The sequence below is a fragment of the Zingiber officinale genome, chromosome 1B (genome assembly GCF_018446385.1).
Source record: "Zingiber officinale cultivar Zhangliang chromosome 1B, Zo_v1.1, whole genome shotgun sequence".
Classification (NCBI taxonomy): Eukaryota; Viridiplantae; Streptophyta; class Magnoliopsida; order Zingiberales; family Zingiberaceae; genus Zingiber; species Zingiber officinale.
This window is the reverse complement of record NC_055986.1, coordinates 5,136,970-5,156,068: the sequence shown is the minus strand read 5'-3', so window position 1 is coordinate 5,156,068 and position 19,099 is coordinate 5,136,970. Positions and strand designations below refer to the sequence as shown.

Genomic DNA, 19,099 nt, shown 5'->3' with positions numbered 1-19,099 from the left:
TGGCTAGCAGGAAACGTTGGGATGTTGAGAGTTAACATGTCGATGCTAATTAGGAGAACTAGTTCATCGGATGTGACCAACTATGAAATTTTATGTGATTCTTTATATGTTAATGAAGATCTCATTGCAGTTAGACTTGAGGTATTTAGGTCATCTTGTTATACTTTGTCATCTTAGCAAAACATCTCCTAGGAGGTATAGGTATGGGATGATTGGGTATAAGTTAAGTGGCGTTTGGTACGTGGGTATGGTAATGGGGAATTGATTCATTCACAAACCTTGTATTTGGTTGATGAGAATGGGCATTAGATTTTGGAATAAAACCTAAAAACTTAGATATTGATAAAACTCACCTCCTTCCTTGGGTTTCACCATATCCAAAAACGTGAATATCATCTAAATTATTTTGAACAAAAATACTCTTAATATATTTGTTCAATTTTTCTTTCATATCTCCTTTTCTCTCTCATCACACTTTCTCTCTCATCATACTTTCTCTTTTATCATACTTTCTCTACCCTTTTCTCTCTCATCACACATTCTCTCTCATCACACATTCTCTCCCATCACACACTTTCTCTCTCCTCAATTCCTCCAATCAAACTTTCTCTCTCATCACACTTTCTCTTTCATCATACTTCTCTCTCATCATACTCTCTCTCCTAATTTTCTCTCATCACACTTTCCCTCTCTGCATTCTCTCCCATCACACTTTCTCTCTCTTCATTCTCTCTCATCACACGTTCTCTATCTTTTTCTATCTCATATTTTTCTTTCACATTCAACTTTATCTCATGTCTAATTTTCTCTTATTTGCCTCTAAAGGTAATAAGGAAATTTTGCTTCATTCCGATAAAAAATATTCAACTAATCAAACATTATCTTTAAGAGTGATATTCATGCTCATACTCATTCTCATTCCACAATACTATCATTCTCATTTCAATTCCTAGGAAAGAACCAAACGCCACCTTAATATGTCCGAAGATATTTGAATAGCCCATAAAAGATTCTTTAGCTAAAACAAACATGTCAAGAAGATGGTTTTCTTGGACGTATGTTTTTGAATAACTATAATTCATATTGAACTATTACTTGAACTAGGTGTGACGTAGTCAGCATAATGGGGAATGACCATGTCTTGAACCAAAATTGGTTTGGTTTTAAACCAAGTTGGTTTGATTTTGAACCAAGCTTATTGCTAATAGATCAAGTTGGCTTATAAGGTATGGGTTTGATCTTGTATATCAAACCCTTATGAAGGTGTATAAAAACTATCGGAAAAAAAAAGACAGTCCGATGCACGAAGCTCCCGCTATGCAGCCCGGTGTATCAAACCCTTTTTTTAATTATTATATATAAATAAAAAAAATACCGAACCATATCGGCACAACACGATACGATACCGAAACCGTATCGTTCCGGTCTAGAACCGAAACTTCGGCACAAGTCGAGATTTTAAACCTTGGAATTACACTCATCTAGATATTGCATATTCGGTTAGTGTTGCCAATCAGTTTATCTCATCTCTAACCGTTCATCATTAGGTAGCATTAGAGTAAATTTTGTGTTACTTGAAGGGAGCACTCGAACGGGGTATAGTATATGCAAATCATGAACACACTCATATTGAATGCTTTTCAGATACAGATTAGGCAGGTTCCAAAATAGATAGAAGATCTACTTCAGATTATTGTATCTTTGTTGGAGGAAATTTAAATTTCATGGAAGAGTAAGAAGCAAAACCTTGTGTCACGATTGAGTGCAGTCAGAATATAGGGCTATGGCATAGTCTGTGTGTGAGATAATATGGATATATCAACTCTTGACTGAAGTAGGACTTCAGTACCTACAAAACTGTGGTGTGATAACTAAGTTGCTCTTCATATTGCATCGAATCCTATGTTTTATAAGCAAACTAAGCACATTGAAATTGATTGTCATTTTGTTTGTGAGAAAATTCAACAAAACTTGATTTCTACATGATATGTGAAGATTAGAGAACAATTAGGGGGCATCTTCACAAAATCTTTAAATGGGGTTTGGATTTATTATCTTTGTAATAAGTTAGGTATGATTATTATTTATGCTCTGACTTGAGGGGAGTATTATTTATATATATTAGTTACCATAATATCTGCATATATTAATTAATATAACTATCAATTAGCCTAATTATAGTTTCCTAAGATTGATTTCTAGTTTGTATATAAACATGTCTCACCCTTAAATAAAGATTATCAGTTCTTTTTATCTCAAATAACAACTATCAAACTATTCGGTGCATCTTTCATCTAAATGTTATGTGAATTTACAGGTACAAGGAAAAAGATTTTTTTTATTTCATCACACTTATCGGTTGTTAGGCACAAACATTAAGTTTCAATATGTACTAAATCATCTAAAAGTACCAACACAATGCCTTATAGGAGATTGAAACAACTGTTGTTTGTGATAAACAAGAATGCCTATGATGTGATCATCAACTCCTTTTCAACAACAAAAATTACATGGGGAGATAAAATGCGTTGTTACTAAAGACTAAAGTTACCTATTAAGAACTGGCAACTTCTTACGTCCAAGTATTATTGGGTGAATGTCTTTGTTCTCCTTTTTCACCTTTTCCAAAAATAAAGAATAAGAAACAGATGACTTCATATTGTATATCCTGTAACTTAGTTTCCTAAGAATTGTCATAAATGAGGCAAAAAAAATTGTTGTATTTTATTAGTTAAATTTGTTTTGATGATCACTTGGACCAAAAGTTTAGGCTATTAGCTCTCCACTGTGTGCAGGGATCCAGGACAAACTATATTTCGTGCTAGGTGATTTTAAATGTTGTGAATTGTCACATTTCCAATGCAATAACTTTCGGAGTATGAAAAGAGAGAAGCCTATAAAACATTAATCTAAAACTTCTATAGCTAAAATATTCTAAGAGTAGGTCTACACTGTGAATCTGCAAACTCTGAAACTTGCTAACCCACATCACTCCCCAATGGTAAACTGATTTCAGTTCCAATTTACCAGGAGATATCTAGTAGGATTTGCTTATTTTGTTCTTTTCTTTAGACATCCATATCTGTCCTCTGGGAAGCCATCTGATCTTGTTAACTTTTTGTATGACCCTTCCACGTAAGGTATATTTTCACCATCAAGTCATCAAGCCATGTTTGTCTCAAATATTAGAGTTGGTTACATGAATCTTATCCCTATTGAACTTTATTCAAGGCTATAAGAGTAAAATTGAAATTAATTAAACCATTTTTCAATACATTGACTAAAATTTTCTAGTCTCCCTTTACCACCTCTTACACCCTTTTGAATATGTCTGCTCCTTCTCAACTTATTTTATCTCATTTTATCATATATTAGAGTAACACCTAGTTGCTCTCTAATATCAATATCTTTATTTTAGCCTTTGCATTCTAGTGAATCAACATATCTTAAAATTCCATCTCTACTACATGCTTTTTGAATTAGGTATATGATATAGCTAACTAAGATGTTTAAGAGTGGTTGATTGCCCACTCCACAACTTCCCTCCTAAAGAAAACTCTGGTACACTAAACAACTTTTGGACTAAGAATGACATCATGATGCAAGTGAAAACCAAAATTCTGAAAAAACAACCAAAACATTGATGGGTACTGCTCCAAAATTCTAATTTGGATATATCCTAGCTTCACAATTTGTAAACCATAAGTTACTTTCTGATGAAATAGAGCATTACAACTTGCTACTTTGCATCCAATCAATAATATGAATTTACTAAAGTTAGAAGCATATAGTTAGAATATGAATTCTTTATCTAATAAAACCAACAATATAGTAAAAAGTGCCTGCTCATGATATACCATATCCATAGTATCCCATGTTGAAGTTAAGTAGTTCATATGGTCCAAAAATATCAGAATCTGGAATAAGCCACCCGGTAAACATGCTTCTGATTCGCAGAACCTCACTTGTATTAAAGATAGTAATTCTGTCAGGAAATAACGTCAATTGCATCCTGAATCTTGGGCCTTCTTCCCGAACAACAGAGTCAATGTGAAGTTGATTTATGGATAAGACTAGACCATTAGTTAAGTAGACCTCAAAATCAACATAGTATGGTTGGAAATTTGAGAATCCTGGACTCTTGAGTCGATATTCAACATGAAATGGGATAGCACAAAAACATGGAATATCAGCTGATGGATTATATTCATAATTCTCAGGACATGAATTACAACTCAGTGCCACAGTTGAACTTTCATTGAACGGTATACTTTGAAGCTGACAGAATTGGCCTATCTGGAGTTGATTTTCATTACATACAGGATTTCCATGTAACCTGAATTAAATAAGAGATTAAACATTAGCATTATAGCAACTAATAAAAAAATCTTAATAATAACTTTCACACTAAATAACCCATTTTTTTCAAATTCATATTATTCAAGAACTATGAAAATCGATGCATCATAAAGGCATGAATGTGGCACCAAGATTACAATGTTAGAATAAAATTCTAGCTATTGGGTGCTGAAAATTGCATTCGTGTAAAAAAATCTAACATGCAAAGCATAAATATCATTGTTACATATGGACTCTAGTTTAGTTATATTTAAGCAAGAATGCAAGATACACCCTCCACCACTCAGAGTCACTTTCTTCTTTAGGGTGAGATTAGGAATTCCTTTCTTTTGCTACTTTAACCCTCAGCTTCTCTCTCTTTTTGCAATTTTCTTTTCTCTGATTTTTTGATGACTACTTAAGAGTCATCAACTTCCTCTCGATTATATCTCATGTGGCTTCATCCACTCTCATTGCATCTGATCCTACAAACCCAAAACCTTCCAATACTCAATGCTACACCTTTATCTTATCCTAATGTTTTGGCATGATGCTAATGGTGGTCATAGTTTTTTCCTCGTGGCATTCATTTTGGTCACATGAACGAGGTTATGAAGGATGGAGGAATGGAGAAGCAAATATTCTCATCACCCGAGGGCTTGTTGGACGATTATCAAATACTCCAAATGTGGGGTTCGCTTATGAAGTTCAAAATGTTGTTGATTATCTTGCAAGTCATGGGGTTCGAACATTACCTAGAAGAAGATATGATAGAAGGGAATTAATGGGGCAGAATTGGATTATTGTACCATCAACGGTTACAGTTCCATTACAACCCACTGAGGTAACTACTAATAATTTAATTGATGGAAGAATTTCCTTTCATTTTAATAACTACCAGGCAGTAAGAACACCCACACCACCAAGATATAACTCAAGAGATAATGAGGAGGAAAATGATGAAGAAGAACAAATGTATACAGTTGCAGTATTAACACTAGATGAAGATGAAGATGAAGATGAAGAGGAGGTGTTCTACATCAAAAAGATAAGCAGTACAGCAAAAACACCAAGGCGATCCTCCTAGGCTCTTTTGTGAGATTTAGAAAAAATCTCCACTGCTCAACTACTCACCTTTTGTGTCAACTCTACTACAACTATCTTTCTTATCATTTCTGCAGCAAAATATTAATTTTTATTTAGTCCAGAACAAGCTAGTGTTGTTAGCCCTATTGACACCATCAACAGTAGGTGCTAACTGGTAAGATTTTCCCAACCGTGCACATGAAGTTCAGGTATACTATAATCATGCCCCCTACTTTCCAAATAACAAAATCATGTACATTTATGTCTGTCTCTCCACACCCAAATACCCTTGGTTCGCTATTTTACCTCAAAAATGAGTTTTGGGTTTTTGCACTAAATTCTAGAATATAGAGAAATCAAAATGTATACTGCAATAATAATTAAGGGTATAGTATAAAGCAAAATGAGTTGCGGAACTATAAAATTACAAATTTGATACGAATTAAGGGTATAGTCTCACATGGAACTGGAGGAACAGTTGGATCATCTTTTCCACTAGGACAACCATAAACAGATTCTATGCACTTTTATGTATACTAACTAGGTTCTTTGCATATGGCCGGGCATAGTTGATGTAAAAAGAACTAAGGTTTCCTTCCCTATCACCTGAACTATTGTCATTCAGCCAACACAGAGCTGTATCAAAAGAAGATCTGCTTCTTCTTTCATTTCCTCTTCCAACTAATCGGTGACAACTGGCACCGACTCATACAGATACATTGATCAATAAAGGAAACACTACAAAAACCTCAGTTAAGAATGATTATAAACCTTAAATAGTAGTATTTGTTCTCCCAATGTCTTTTTGTTCATTCTATACTATGATATGATATGGCATACAATGATGCAAAGAAAATTGCAATGAAAAGTATTATTAAACTCTAAAACACTCGTGTGTTTATCATTGAACAATTTTGAACCATCCAAATTATTTGTAAATGGTATTACAATGACCAAAGTAGATAAACCAGAAAAAAACTTACAAAATTGTTACATTTGCAGGAGGGCGAAGAGTATCTGAAATGTTCGTGAGATTATTAAACTGAAAATCCCTGCAAAATAAGACAGGAAGGATCAGCCAAAGATAAAAAACTTTTAACCTATTATAGTAATCAAATCATTGAATTCCAAAAAAGAAACTTAGAACCGTTAACAAAGATAAACCAGATCTTACAAAATTAGACTTCTATTTCCAGTAAGATTTATATTCCTCCAAATGGTGGATGGAACAGAACCACTCAAAGAATTATTCTCAAGAAGCCTGCAAAATAAGATCAAGAAAATAATATAGTGTCTGCCAGCACACCAACACAATGGTAGCTTAAGCTTGCTGTTAAGAACCATAAAGTAATGAATATTGATGAATTAAAAATATGCCACTAAGCCAAAATCATAGGAACAAAATTTACTAACCAAACTCTTTTTGACATGGAATAAAAATATAAAATCTCAATCTTACAGTCTTTGAAGATTAGGAAGACCTGAGAAGTTCAATGGAATTGATCCACTAAGATGATTGTGTGACAGGTCACTGTATCAGAAACACAACAGTATGACTGTGTCATAGACACTAAAGAGTTGAAAACAAACTAACTTCAATTGAACAAAATTGAGATCAATAATTAAACAAAGAATTCTCCATACATGGTGGTTATATTGCCAGAAAGTCTATTAGTTGGAATAGTTCCATTAAGCTTGTTCCAGCTAAGATCTCTGAGAAATAAACAGCACAACTTTGTATGATTTAATTAGCAAATAAATGTACAAAAAACTTCTTAGAATTCAGAGATGACAATGCCATTAGCAAGTGACAAAGGCAGATATAAAAACTTACAGATAACCAAGTCCCGGTATTGTGCTGAAATCAGGTATAGGTCCTTGTAAGCTACAGTTCCTAAGACTCCTAATTTCCATTGTGAAATGAAACAAAGCTAAAATGTTAGATGAGGTGAAAATGTTAAACAGAAAATAAGTAGTTATATTTCCAATTTTTTTAATATTAATATACAAAAACAACTGATGTGAGCTGTATGCTATTGTGCATCAAGAGTTTTTTCTGTAAGGACTAAAAAAATTGTAGTCCGGTGCACGAAACTCCGGCCAATAGTATCCCAAGGAAGGGTCTATTGTACGCAATCTTCCCTGCTTTGCAAGAGGTTCTTTCATAAACTCGAACCCGTGACCTCCAAGTCACACGACAACAACTTTACAGTTGCGCCAAGGCTCCCTTCAGTTTTTCTTATAAGGACTAAGGACTAAAAATGGCAATGGCAAGTTATATATCACAATCTCAACAAAAAATGCCATAGACTAAACAATAGGATCAAAACTAGATAGATAGATAGATAGATAGGCAGATAGATTCGATGGCCAAATAGAGAGACACACACTTGCTGATGAAAAATCAAGTTTAGCACATGTCTCTACAAATGTATTTGTCCTTGTAAAAGTTGAAAGCTTTGAAGTAAGTTATTCTAGTTAATACAATCCACTATCAGCATAAATTTTTTATTTGTCACCCATACTATTGCAAGTAAACATAAAACAACTTCGATTTTCATAATAATGGGTAGTTTATGTATCTAACATATTTAAATTATTTATAAAGATGAATTTATGATAATTGATAACAATAGTAACCCAAACTTGAAATAGGCACCAAACTTTCTTTTTATCTTTTTGGAAAAAAATTTTTCCCACATACTTTCATCCATTTTCAACAGTAACAAATCAAAGAAGTACCAACTGAAGTGCCCACATCATCTCCAGCCTCCACCATATCAATGTAATTATCCTAATCGACTACCATGTTAGCAGTTCTGTCCATAATTTAAGCTAAAGTGGATATGATATAGATGATAAGCTAGGAAACTAATACTCGCTGATGAGAAAATATAATGGATGGACCAAAATTGGAGTATAGTGATTTATTTGAAAGCTAGCCATGATAGTTTAATTCGCACATGTAAATAACCCCAATATTTACTCTCAGCATTAACTCCAACTGACCTTTTCTGTATGCATGAAGATATTTTATGTACTAGCAAACTGTAAATGTATGAAGTATTAGTAAACTGAGTTAAATGGAAAAGATGTAAATAAATTAAATAATATATGTTACAGTTTAATGGAAAATAAAAAATTGCCAAATTATAGTCAGACATATTTTGATGGCCCTTTGTTACTCCAATTAAGAGATTCTAAATTGGAGTAACTTCTAAGTTTTTTAGTCACATCAGAAAAACTGCTAGCGGATGGGAATTGATTTTTATCAAAAAGGAAAACATGCAACGAATGAAGCTTGCCAAACTGGAGTTCCTGTTAACATGACTGAGGATAAAAAATTTCTATTGCCAATGTAAATGATTCCAAATGGACTCTCTTTGTGAAAAAAGATGATATGATAAACTTGAAGATCTATTGAATGTCTGAAATGTGAGGCACACAATATTATAGAGCATAAACATAGAGCTTCTTCACGTGTCAAAAGAAGATTTTCTGGTGATTCTAGAGTCATTTTAATTTTTAGGGAGAAAAGAATATTTCTGACTCACTTGAATTTCACATAGAGAATTTCTCTTAAAAATGAACCTCAAAAAAAATACCCTGGAAATGTACGTTGTCATTCTTAGTTTCAGCTAGCAGGTTACAAGTTCCCCTTTTAGAATCAGCCCCTTTATCTAAGAAGGCCACCAAGATTAGTAAACAAACAAACTATAGCTTGTTTAGTTTAGGTATAGTCAGGCAATTGGTTTCTTGAAATTATGGTTATGTAGGTAAGCCTTCACCTTCAGAAAGGTTAAAAACCCAAGCAAGCTTATTTGTAAAGTTTATAGGTTGTACCCAGTCTCTGGTGTTTGATAGATTTCCAGAAATTTTCTTAATTTTTTAAGGATTGTGAAGAACAAAACAAGAAATATATGTAAATTTACTACATCAAATACAAAAACTTCTAAATTTTTCAGGAGACTCTTGGAAATGTATCCCATTAAATGATTCTCTCAACAGAAAAAAGAGCTTACTGAATTAAGGGCCAAATTCCCTTCTCACAAAATAATGCAGATTGTTAAATAAAATCTTGAAAATGCTTTCAAACTTGCATTAAAAAGAAAGGGGGAAAAACACTTACAACTTTAAGAGCTTAGACATGTTGGTGTATGAAGCTGGAATTGATGTCCCGTTGAAGTTATTATTATCCAGCTGACTGAGTCAAAAGAAAACAAATAAAGAGATTGCTTAAGAGATACTCAAATATTGTGTTATATAATATTGAAAATCATAATGAAGAAAGGTGTAAAATGTAAATAAGAATGCTGCTTGGTGTTGTTTGATACTAGTGTGCAAATTGATGGATAAAAGACTTGTAAAAGGTAACATACTGGCATAGAAAAATTATCAAATGGAATGCAATAAAAGCAGGTACAAGTTCTAAGAGTGTTCTCAACATACTGTTTCCAGAAGGATTGATCTCTCTGAAGTATTTCATTATACACATACTAGCACAGAAACTGAGTAAAATAAACAGAATCAACTAGTAGTGGATAAGAAAATACAGATCTACAGATAGAAAATACAAATTCAACTAGTTGGATAAGAGCTTATCAAATAGCGAAAAAATAATTCTTTATGATAGTGTCTTTGGATTTATTGCCTAAGGAGCCCCATTTGGAAGGAACTTTTTCTGGGTTTGGGTTATATGATGTAATTATACTGTATAGTTAATTATATGTAATTAAATTGTGCAAAGAGACTAACCCTATTAACTGACTAGTTGAGAGCAGTACCACATTCTTATTTGACTTCTCTTCTGCTTATAGGTGGCTACCTACATATGTAAGTAAGATAAAGCTAGCAAAAAATAGAAAGAATTGTTGGCCCTTAGCTCAAAGATACTCATCTTTCCAGTCTAGCTCAACGATCAGCTCTTTAGATGTTTACCATCAAAAAGCATGTTCTCTCTTTTTTCTCTTTTGAATTAGTGAATGATTCTTCAATTCATATTCAAGGATGGAGCTATATGACACAAGAGCCCACCTCTGGATTTGCTAATGCATCATGTTGAAGATAGTGCAACACCTAATAAAGAAGTAAAATTCATCATGTAAGCTAGGTTCCATTCAGTTCTCTCTCTTTCATGTCTACAGTGGGACACTCGCTATAGTCAGTAAAGTGACGTAAACGGGAATCCCTACGACACAGCAGTAAGCCAACAAGAAAGACATAGCAACCACAAGCATTTCACGTTCTATGTGAAGAGGAAGTAAAGAGTAGCAAACTTGTTGAAGGTGAGAGATCAGGATTGATTGGCATAAATTGAAGATTGACATTTGTAATTATACTTCCATTGCAATTTGTAATCTTTCAAATTACATTTTTCTTTTCACAGACCAGGGAAAAGGGGTGACAAGTGGCAATAGCAATCACTATAAGAGAATTTTTCTAATTCAAGTCTAGGTGGTTTACATGTACATTTTAGTAAAACCCACTATACTTTCATCTGCTGAAGTACAACAAGATACAGTTTGTGGAGTGCAATTGCATAGAGAGAAAGATTAAGAAATGCCTAAAAAGCAAGCAAACTATGTCATTGTCCATTAATGCAAGTGCAATACTACTTACAGGATAAGCAGATTAGGAAGCCTAGAAAACTCTGGAGGAAGATGTCCTGTGAGATTGTTGTTGTCCAGCAAACTGCAATAAACTTCATTAGTGATGAGATGGAACATAGAAAATTATGAAAAAGGCATACACTCACGTAAATATGCCAAATTGGAAATTATTGTAAAAATTTAAACTAATAATAGACAACATTTACTGGAACTTACAAATGTACGAGGTTTGGTAAAATTGCCAATTCTGCAGGAATTTGTCCACTTATTGAGTTGTTGTTCATATGGCTGAGGGAGATTAATCCGACATTAAGTGAAAGTACATTGCTAATGCAAATCAAATGGATAACATAATTTCCAACTCACAAATGTTTGGTTTTATTCAAGTTTGCAAACGATCTTGGTATTTCTCCTGATATAAAATTCTGATCTATTTGTATCCTATCTAGGTTCGGCAGGTAACCAATCGTTTCAGGTAATGAACCAGATAATTTGTTACCATTCAAGAGCCTGCAGGAACAGAATAAATATGATATAAGATATCTTTAAATATCATATTAAAAATGTCAGGCCAGGGCAGGTAAGACAAAATTTGGTCATAATAAAGATTATAATGAGGCTCAAAGAATATAAAAAAAAAATTAAGAAAACCAAAAAAGTTACCTCACCTTGACATATATCCACAAATAAGTGACTTTAGTTGTTAATTATGCCAAGATCTCGGAAAATGCAAATTTTATTGAATGACCGTCAACTCAAGTCATTTTTACTTTATGTGAATGCATACACAATCAAGATAATGCCAATATAAAATCAGCATCAACTTTAAACTGGTCAGACTGCACTTCAGGAAAATTGTTTTTCAAAAAAAACAAAAGATACAGCTATAGAAACACCACCTTCATCCAACACACAAATTGAGTTAATTACTGAAGTAAATCCAACCCAATAGGTAATCAGATTAAAACACAAACAAATGTAGTTATGCCCTATGCCTACTCCTTACTTTGGTCATTAATATGCTTCAGTAACTCTGATAGATATTCTCTTTCGCTAGAAAACTAACCAATAGTATCGAGTGCAGATATATATCATGTAATTAAATTGATCCTATGAAAATGGGACTAAAAATATATACATCGCCATATGTAATCCCATATATTAATAACAAGGAATGAGAAGTAATTCACACTGACCCAATGAGACAAGTTAAAAGAAAAATTACAAAGATTAAATTTGAAATTCCTTGAAGCATCCTTTTGGAGAAGAAAACAAATTAGAACTCAGAAACATAACATAGTTATTATGTGTTTTGCTAGCTACTTGACTTACAGAAGTCTCAATGAAGTGATATTGCCAACTTCCGTAGGAATACTGCCACTTATGTTGTTCCACATAAAATCCCTATACAGATAAATAGAAGATTTAGCAAGCACCACACTGTACAGCTTTCTTCAAGATAAAAACATATTGGCAATCCAGCATGAGTGCATGCAAATTATTCGCCGCATATTTGGAGCCTACAAGAACAATAAATATCTCTTTCTTAACATATAAGTTTAGTGTTGACTCACAATATTTCCATACGTGACAGAGCTCCAAGCTCAGGAGATAAGGTTCCAGACAGATTCATTCTAAGAAGCTGCCTGTAAGAGAAACAATTTGGTTAGAAAAGTCAAGTGATCACCTTCAGCATCTCAAACGCTTATTGTTAGGAATTAATAGTTATGTGATTATGAGTACGTAAACATGGTGTTGCACCAATATTTAGTAAATATGTGTTACAAGTATGAGAGTAATAATTATAATACATTGTGTCTCTCTTAAATTGGTATTTAGGCAGCTACAATTAGTGTTAATTTATTTTTCAATCCCCTTAAGAGAGACCACGAGATTGGTTTGACGAGGCTGCCTTCCCTTCCCAATCCAACTTCACACTTCTCCCTTCACCGTTCTTTTTCTCATGTGTTCTCTTCCAGCAACAAGCTTAGACACCATATTACAATTTATTAGCTAATCACTTATGTCAAACACTTGAGTTGGTGGAAAACGGACCAATTTATATTCATAAATTGGACCATTGCACTTGTCCATGTTAAACTAATTGGTGTGGAGCATTCTAGCTTCAATAGAGATCCAGCCATTACACATTTTGGAAGATAGAAGGACAAGCACAAGGTACACTATTTAATACTTTTACTTGCTCCTCTCCTAGAAGCCCTTTTATAGCATGGCATCCTTCTCTCTACAATCACCATCGCCGGCCTCAAAGACATTGACATTGAAAAGTGCTACCTACATTATCACCCTTCTCCAGCCTTCATACTGCAATCAACAGACAGCAAAAGCCTTCTACATCAGCTTTTCATTGATGCACCTAAAACAAAGCCTAACACAATTGTCGGGTCATTCATGAGTGTCATGATCAATTAAACTTCGATATCAACCTACGCACATGAACCACAAATTCACATGTCACCCAGTTGCATGAGCTTCTACAAGAGTTCAATGAATTTGGATAATTCAAATAGATTTTTTTAAAAAAGGTTGGATCATTCTAAAAAAATCCTAGGTTTTGAACCAACACAAGTCCAAGTGGGGCTTTTTTTCAACAAACGTTGATTACAATTGCTGAAGCTAAGAGGCTCCTCACTCATTACTCTCGCACAGACAAGTGTGGTAGTCAACTAGATTGATCTCTTTCTTGACACTTAGAGCTTTTTGGGTATATGCTTAGCCAATTAACTTTATCAGAACAAAGAGGTCTAGAGTATGGATCCTAAAGCTTGAGCTTATAGGGTAAGTGGTAAGTCAATCTCGCCTTTGATTGGACTAAACGCAAACTTGCCCAAGCCGCCGCAAGCTCATGGATAAACTGTCATTAGTTATGGCCAAGCTGCCTCCGGACACAACTAACAAATCTTCGGATGAACAACGGCGAGAAGGTTGCGCAACTCCAAGCGAGGATCAAAGAGCTGATAACGCAACTGACAAATCTCGGCGAAACCGTAACAAACCGAGATTCCATCGGGTATGCACTAAACGCCTTCCCAAGGACTCTAGAGTGGGCGTCCTTAGTAGATGCTTACTACATCTCTAAGGACTTTGAGGTAAGTAGTCTAGAAAGTTTATTTTCTACCTTCGAACTTCACGAGACTCGACTTGCAGAGCCTAAACAAGTAGAAAAGACGAACCTCAACATTGCCCTACAAGCCGAAAAGGATGATCCCGACTCCGAAGCGTCGATCGACGAAACTGAAGCTGCTCTTCTGGTAAGAAAATTAAATAAGTTCGTTAAAACTAATAAGTTTAAATCGCAGTCGAAGAAACATCAACGGAACAGAAGAACGGTCCGATGCTACAACTGCGACGAGGAAGGGCACATCAAGGATGACTGCCCCAAGTTGAAGAAAAGGCACAAGGAGAAGCCTCAAAGACCGACGTCCTCTACACATAAGAGTCTGAAGGCCACTTGGGATGATTCTTCATCCTCCGAATCAGAAGCCGAAGCCTTCTCAAGATTAGCACTGATGGCCAACCATCTCTTCGAAGATGACTCAAGCTCATAGATGAGCATAGATGAAGGGGGAGGAACATCAGAAGAAGAAGAAAGCTGCGACAAAGGAGGAGCATCACCGCTTAAGGTAAGTAAGGTACGTGATCTCACTCCTACTCAGTCATTTCAATTTATCAAATTGCTTATGAAAGATCTAGCAAAATTAGAAAAAGAAAATGCTGAATTAAAATTGAACTTAGCAAAAGCATGCCCACTAGAAATGTATGATAATTTAAATTTAGAAAATGAAAAATTAAAAATTGAAATTGAGAAATTAAAAAATAATGCATGCTTAAATAACTTTCTAAAATCAAAACTAAGGATGTATGGAAAATTAAATTGGTACATTAAAAAACATCAGGGACAACTTAGGAAAGTTCCCAGAAATTATGTACCCCCTAAATTTTTGAATAACCAAGTAGGAAGGAATCTATACTGGATTCCAAAATCTTTGTTAGATTAAAACTTTATAAGTTAGAGCTTACAGCGAGTAAATTAAACAATGAATTTCTTTATGAAGCTTTGTTTAAGGAAGTGGTTGTTGCTCCAATAACCAAGAAGGCCTAGAACCTCGCCACAACCTGGAAGTCAAAATATCGAAATAAAATGTTTAATTAACTTTTTGATAAAAGCATTAAAATTAGAATTATATAATGCTTTGAAAATTTTTTAAACATTTCCTTGGAAATTCTTCAAAAATATTTTTCATAAAATTTTGACTTAGAATTATTTTTTTTCGACACAAAATTTTTTTTTATAAAACTTAAAAAAATTTTTTCTCAAAAAAATCCCCCCCCCCCCCCCCCCCCCCGGCATTTTTGCTGTGATCAAAGGGGGAGAGTTAGTAACAAGTATAGGGGGAGTTAGGAAAATTGAAATTTTTTCTATTTTATGTTGCAAATTTTATTATTGTAATTTTTTTTTGCTTAAAATGTTAATTTAGCAATTTTCTTAAAATTACTATTTGGTTGTTTTTACCCTAACTTGAATTTGGGTTGATGCACATCAAAAAGGGGGAGATTGTTGGACTCCATGGTTGTTTTGATGTGATCAACCAAGTTTAGGTTAGGTCCTGTTTGTCTGATCCCTGTGTCTAAATGTGCAGGAGCTTAGGAGCACAGGAAGTCGAGCGGAAGACGCAGCTAGCGAGAAGGACGGCATGGGAAGGGAGCCTACGGGCTCGATGCGCCTGAAGGACGAGAGAGCTGCAGAAGAGTACACCGGTGGGCGAGAAGAACGTGCACGGCGTTCGAGGGACGTCAAGCCAGGACGGAAGACTGCTCGAGGAGAAGGCCTAGAATTAGGTTCGGGTGAGCCCTATTCCGGTTGGCCGCCATCACCCAAGTGAGCAGAACCAGAGCAAGTCAACCGGGACGTTGAATTGGCAAGTGTTCGGTCGACCGAACGCCCTTATCGGTCGACCGAACCCCTATCATCAGAAAGCCCGCTGTTCGTGACACGTCAGAAGCCACGACAAGCAGCCAGCCATTGGTGAAGTGATCGGTCGACCGAACGTTCTGATCGGTCGACCGAACCGAAGATAATCAGAGACTTGGTCGAGCGATTTGATCGGGTCAGATCGAGTAGAGACCGTTGGCTGATCGGTCGACCAAACCTAAGCTCGATCCACAGAGCCTGCATCCAGACGGAAAGCTAGGAAAGTTCATCAGGTTCGGTCGACCGAACCTAGGGATCGGTCGACCGATCCCTCTAGAGTCAAAGCCTGATCCCGAAGATCAGGTGATCTGGATGAGTGTTGGAACCCCTATATAAAGGGGTCTCGAACAGCTACTCGAAATCAACTCTGTACTTTCATTCTTAGCAATTTCTGTACTCTCAAAGTGTAAAAGGCTTCTCCGCCTTTAGAGAAAGAGACGTTTCTAGTGCGCTTTCCAATCGCCTTGGATTAACAACCGTCTCGGTTGTAACCAAGTCAAATAGCTGAGTCGTCTCTATTTTTGTTTCTGTTACTTAATTTAAATACTCTTGTTGCTTTTATTTTGAATTAAAGTTCTTTGAGGAGGGTATACTCTTTGATTGCAGGCAATTCACCCCCCTCTTACCGGCCCGCTGCACCAATAGTATGTGTAACAAATTGAAAATAATTTGTGCTCCAAATCAAGAGGGGATATTAGAGTTAGATATATGAATGATAGTAAGTTAGTATATACAGATTTTTACTCTCACAATAGAATATTTAGTCGGTAAGAATTATGTTCACAGCAATATATGACTAGTGGCATAATGGTTCTTTCAATACAGTACAGTTACATCCGTTGTTAATTCAGACTACCGAAAATGTAATTTAACTATAATAGTCTAAAAAGGAAGGATTTTAACAAAGGGAAAATCTGCAATCATACAGTTCTAGGACGTGTAGATATTCATTATCTAATGTAGAATTATGACATATGACCCCTGTCCAATTTGATATGCATGGATCTCCATCATTCCAATTGTCAAGATGTCCCAGAGGATCAATCAAATTGCTCTTGATAGCTCCCAAAGCACTAACTGTGATAAAATAAGTAAGAAAAAAATATGAAAATCATATAAGGACTGGAGAATAATTTCATTGCCAAGAACAAATAACACATCATAGAATGAAGCATCTTAAATGGAAGAATAAAAGCTAATTATAACCAGAATTGTTTTGATTGCTAGTCCAGTTTCTCTCTCGCGTTCATCAGTAAGGAATACTTTCAGGTTAAACAAAAAAAATGTATCCACTATAGTATCTTACACAGCAGTTCACCATATCCATATTATGGAACTACAAGCTAAAATCACTGAGGTACCGAAATAGACTCTATTTACTTAAGGAAATGAGAGTAAAGATGCAGAAAGCCAAGAGATGGATTTACCTTCTGATGGATCTGTTGTCTGTGCTTCTGCATACAGCATGTACTTAAAATACAGAGTAGACAATATAATCCCATAAAAGAGAAGTTTAGCTGACATCTCAATGGCAATTCTTTATAGAATCTTCAAATTCCCAAGACGTCAGTTATTTTTTGCTAATCTCGCACCAAAAGGGCATCGTATATAATTCTGGCAGATAACAAGCAGTTGTTATTTGCATACTCAAGTCAGTAAGAAACAATATTCAGACCAAGAAAAAGATAAAAACTTTATTATCATTAAAAAAATCTATTATTTAACATTAGTTTCCTGCTTGCATAAGAAAAACTGTTGTGCCTCAGATTCTGAACATAGAACTTAAAGATTGGTTAAAGCGATGAAAAAATTATAAGGAGTTTTAGCATCACAAACAACGTGTGAATGGATTATATTCACAATCCACCCCCAAATAGACTGAGTATCAAGAATCACTTGATGTTTGGTTGGCTCACGCCTTAACTACCATCACTTGACCAATCATAACAGAAACGGAAATGAAATGAAAATAATAAAAAAAATTCATCAAGGGCTGAGAAATCATGGTTAGTTGTCTTGAGAGAGAGAGAAGCCTATAAACGCTCAAAAAAAACAGATGGCAATAATAATAATAATAATTAACAGAGATACATTTACAAATTCAGACACTTCCAGACATCCACAGAAAACAATGATGCTCAAATCGGCATACATACAAAGAAAAAAGAAAAAAAAATAAACAAACAAAAGGAAACTCGAGAACACGCAGTCAGAACAACCTTCGACATGTTATAACGGACCACTGTTTCCCTAGTAACATCTCAAAACCGAGAAGGAAGAAACGAACAAGAGATGGCTCAAAAATTACCAAACCGCACCACAAATAGGAGGAGAAACGGAGATCGCGCGGAGGCGAAAGCAGTAGGAAAGAAGGCGGAGAGTGTGCGCGATACGCCGTCGGACCAGGTCGAAGAGGGCAGCGAGAAAGTGGTTGTGCGGCAACATCTTCCTTCCTCCATCGTATTAAATTTCTTCCTATCACAACGCCGCTCGCTGTCGATCGAGAGATCGAGGTTGACTTCCCTGGCTGAGGGGGGTGAAAAGTGGGGGAAAGAAGATACCGAAGATGACGGCAGCGAAAAAAAAATAAAATAAATCCAGTGGGTTTTTAAAAAATAAATAAGCAGGGATTTAGATTGCGAAATTACCAAAAAGGGTTCGGTCGTCGTGTAATCCTGACCGTCCAGGGAACGGGTGGGTATGATAATTAAGAGCAAGCTTGAATTAATATAGGAATTAAACAAAGATATGCATTACGAGTGTTATTTGTTAAATGGGTGGTTGCAACTTTCAAAAATAATTAAAATAATTAGAATTTAAATTTTATTAGATATAAATATTTTTAAAATTGACTTTAATAACCATCAAATTTTTATAAAACTCCAACTTAAAATAATGAAAAGGGCATTCTTGCTATTTCAGCGCTTTAAAATTTTGGGTGTTGACTGCGTTTTAGTATTCCGAAATCGCTTGGCCAGAAACTTGACTTGGACATTGCAACGTGGTTTTGACTTTGTTCTTCCTTGTGTTCATAAAATACCTATTTATAAGGTTATTTATATCACATCGATCG

The 19,099-nt window shown here is 35.0% G+C and overlaps 1 protein-coding gene across 3 annotated transcripts in view; it reads right to left on the bottom strand.

Annotated features, from left to right (window-relative positions):
• Positions 1-18,590, bottom strand: part of LOC122047865 (probable LRR receptor-like serine/threonine-protein kinase At1g06840) — a 38,565-nt gene extending 19,975 nt beyond the window's left edge. Inside the window, exons 1-15 of one of the 3 annotated variants that reach the window (XM_042609383.1) lie at positions 18,335-18,590; positions 17,454-17,640; positions 16,953-17,103; positions 12,608-12,679; positions 12,366-12,437; positions 11,400-11,543; positions 11,250-11,321; positions 11,044-11,115; positions 9,554-9,628; positions 7,259-7,327; positions 7,069-7,137; positions 6,884-6,955; positions 6,599-6,685; positions 6,408-6,476; positions 3,858-4,336 (exon numbers count right to left, since the gene is read on the bottom strand). In XM_042609383.1, coding sequence (XP_042465317.1) covers positions 3,858-4,336; positions 6,408-6,476; positions 6,599-6,685; positions 6,884-6,955; positions 7,069-7,137; positions 7,259-7,327; positions 9,554-9,628; positions 11,044-11,115; positions 11,250-11,321; positions 11,400-11,543; positions 12,366-12,437; positions 12,608-12,679; positions 16,953-17,103; positions 17,454-17,550 — 1,600 coding nt within the window. In that variant the 5' untranslated portion in view covers positions 17,551-17,640; positions 18,335-18,590. Of the gene's footprint in view, positions 1-3,857; positions 4,337-6,407; positions 6,477-6,598; positions 6,686-6,883; positions 6,956-7,068; positions 7,138-7,258; positions 7,328-9,553; positions 9,629-11,043; positions 11,116-11,249; positions 11,322-11,399; positions 11,544-12,365; positions 12,438-12,607; positions 12,680-16,952; positions 17,104-17,453; positions 17,641-18,245 lie in introns of all 3 variants that reach the window. The other 2 variants (XM_042609390.1, XM_042609395.1) reach the window with 2 other exon arrangements.
• Between the last annotated feature and the right edge of the window lie 509 nt (positions 18,591-19,099).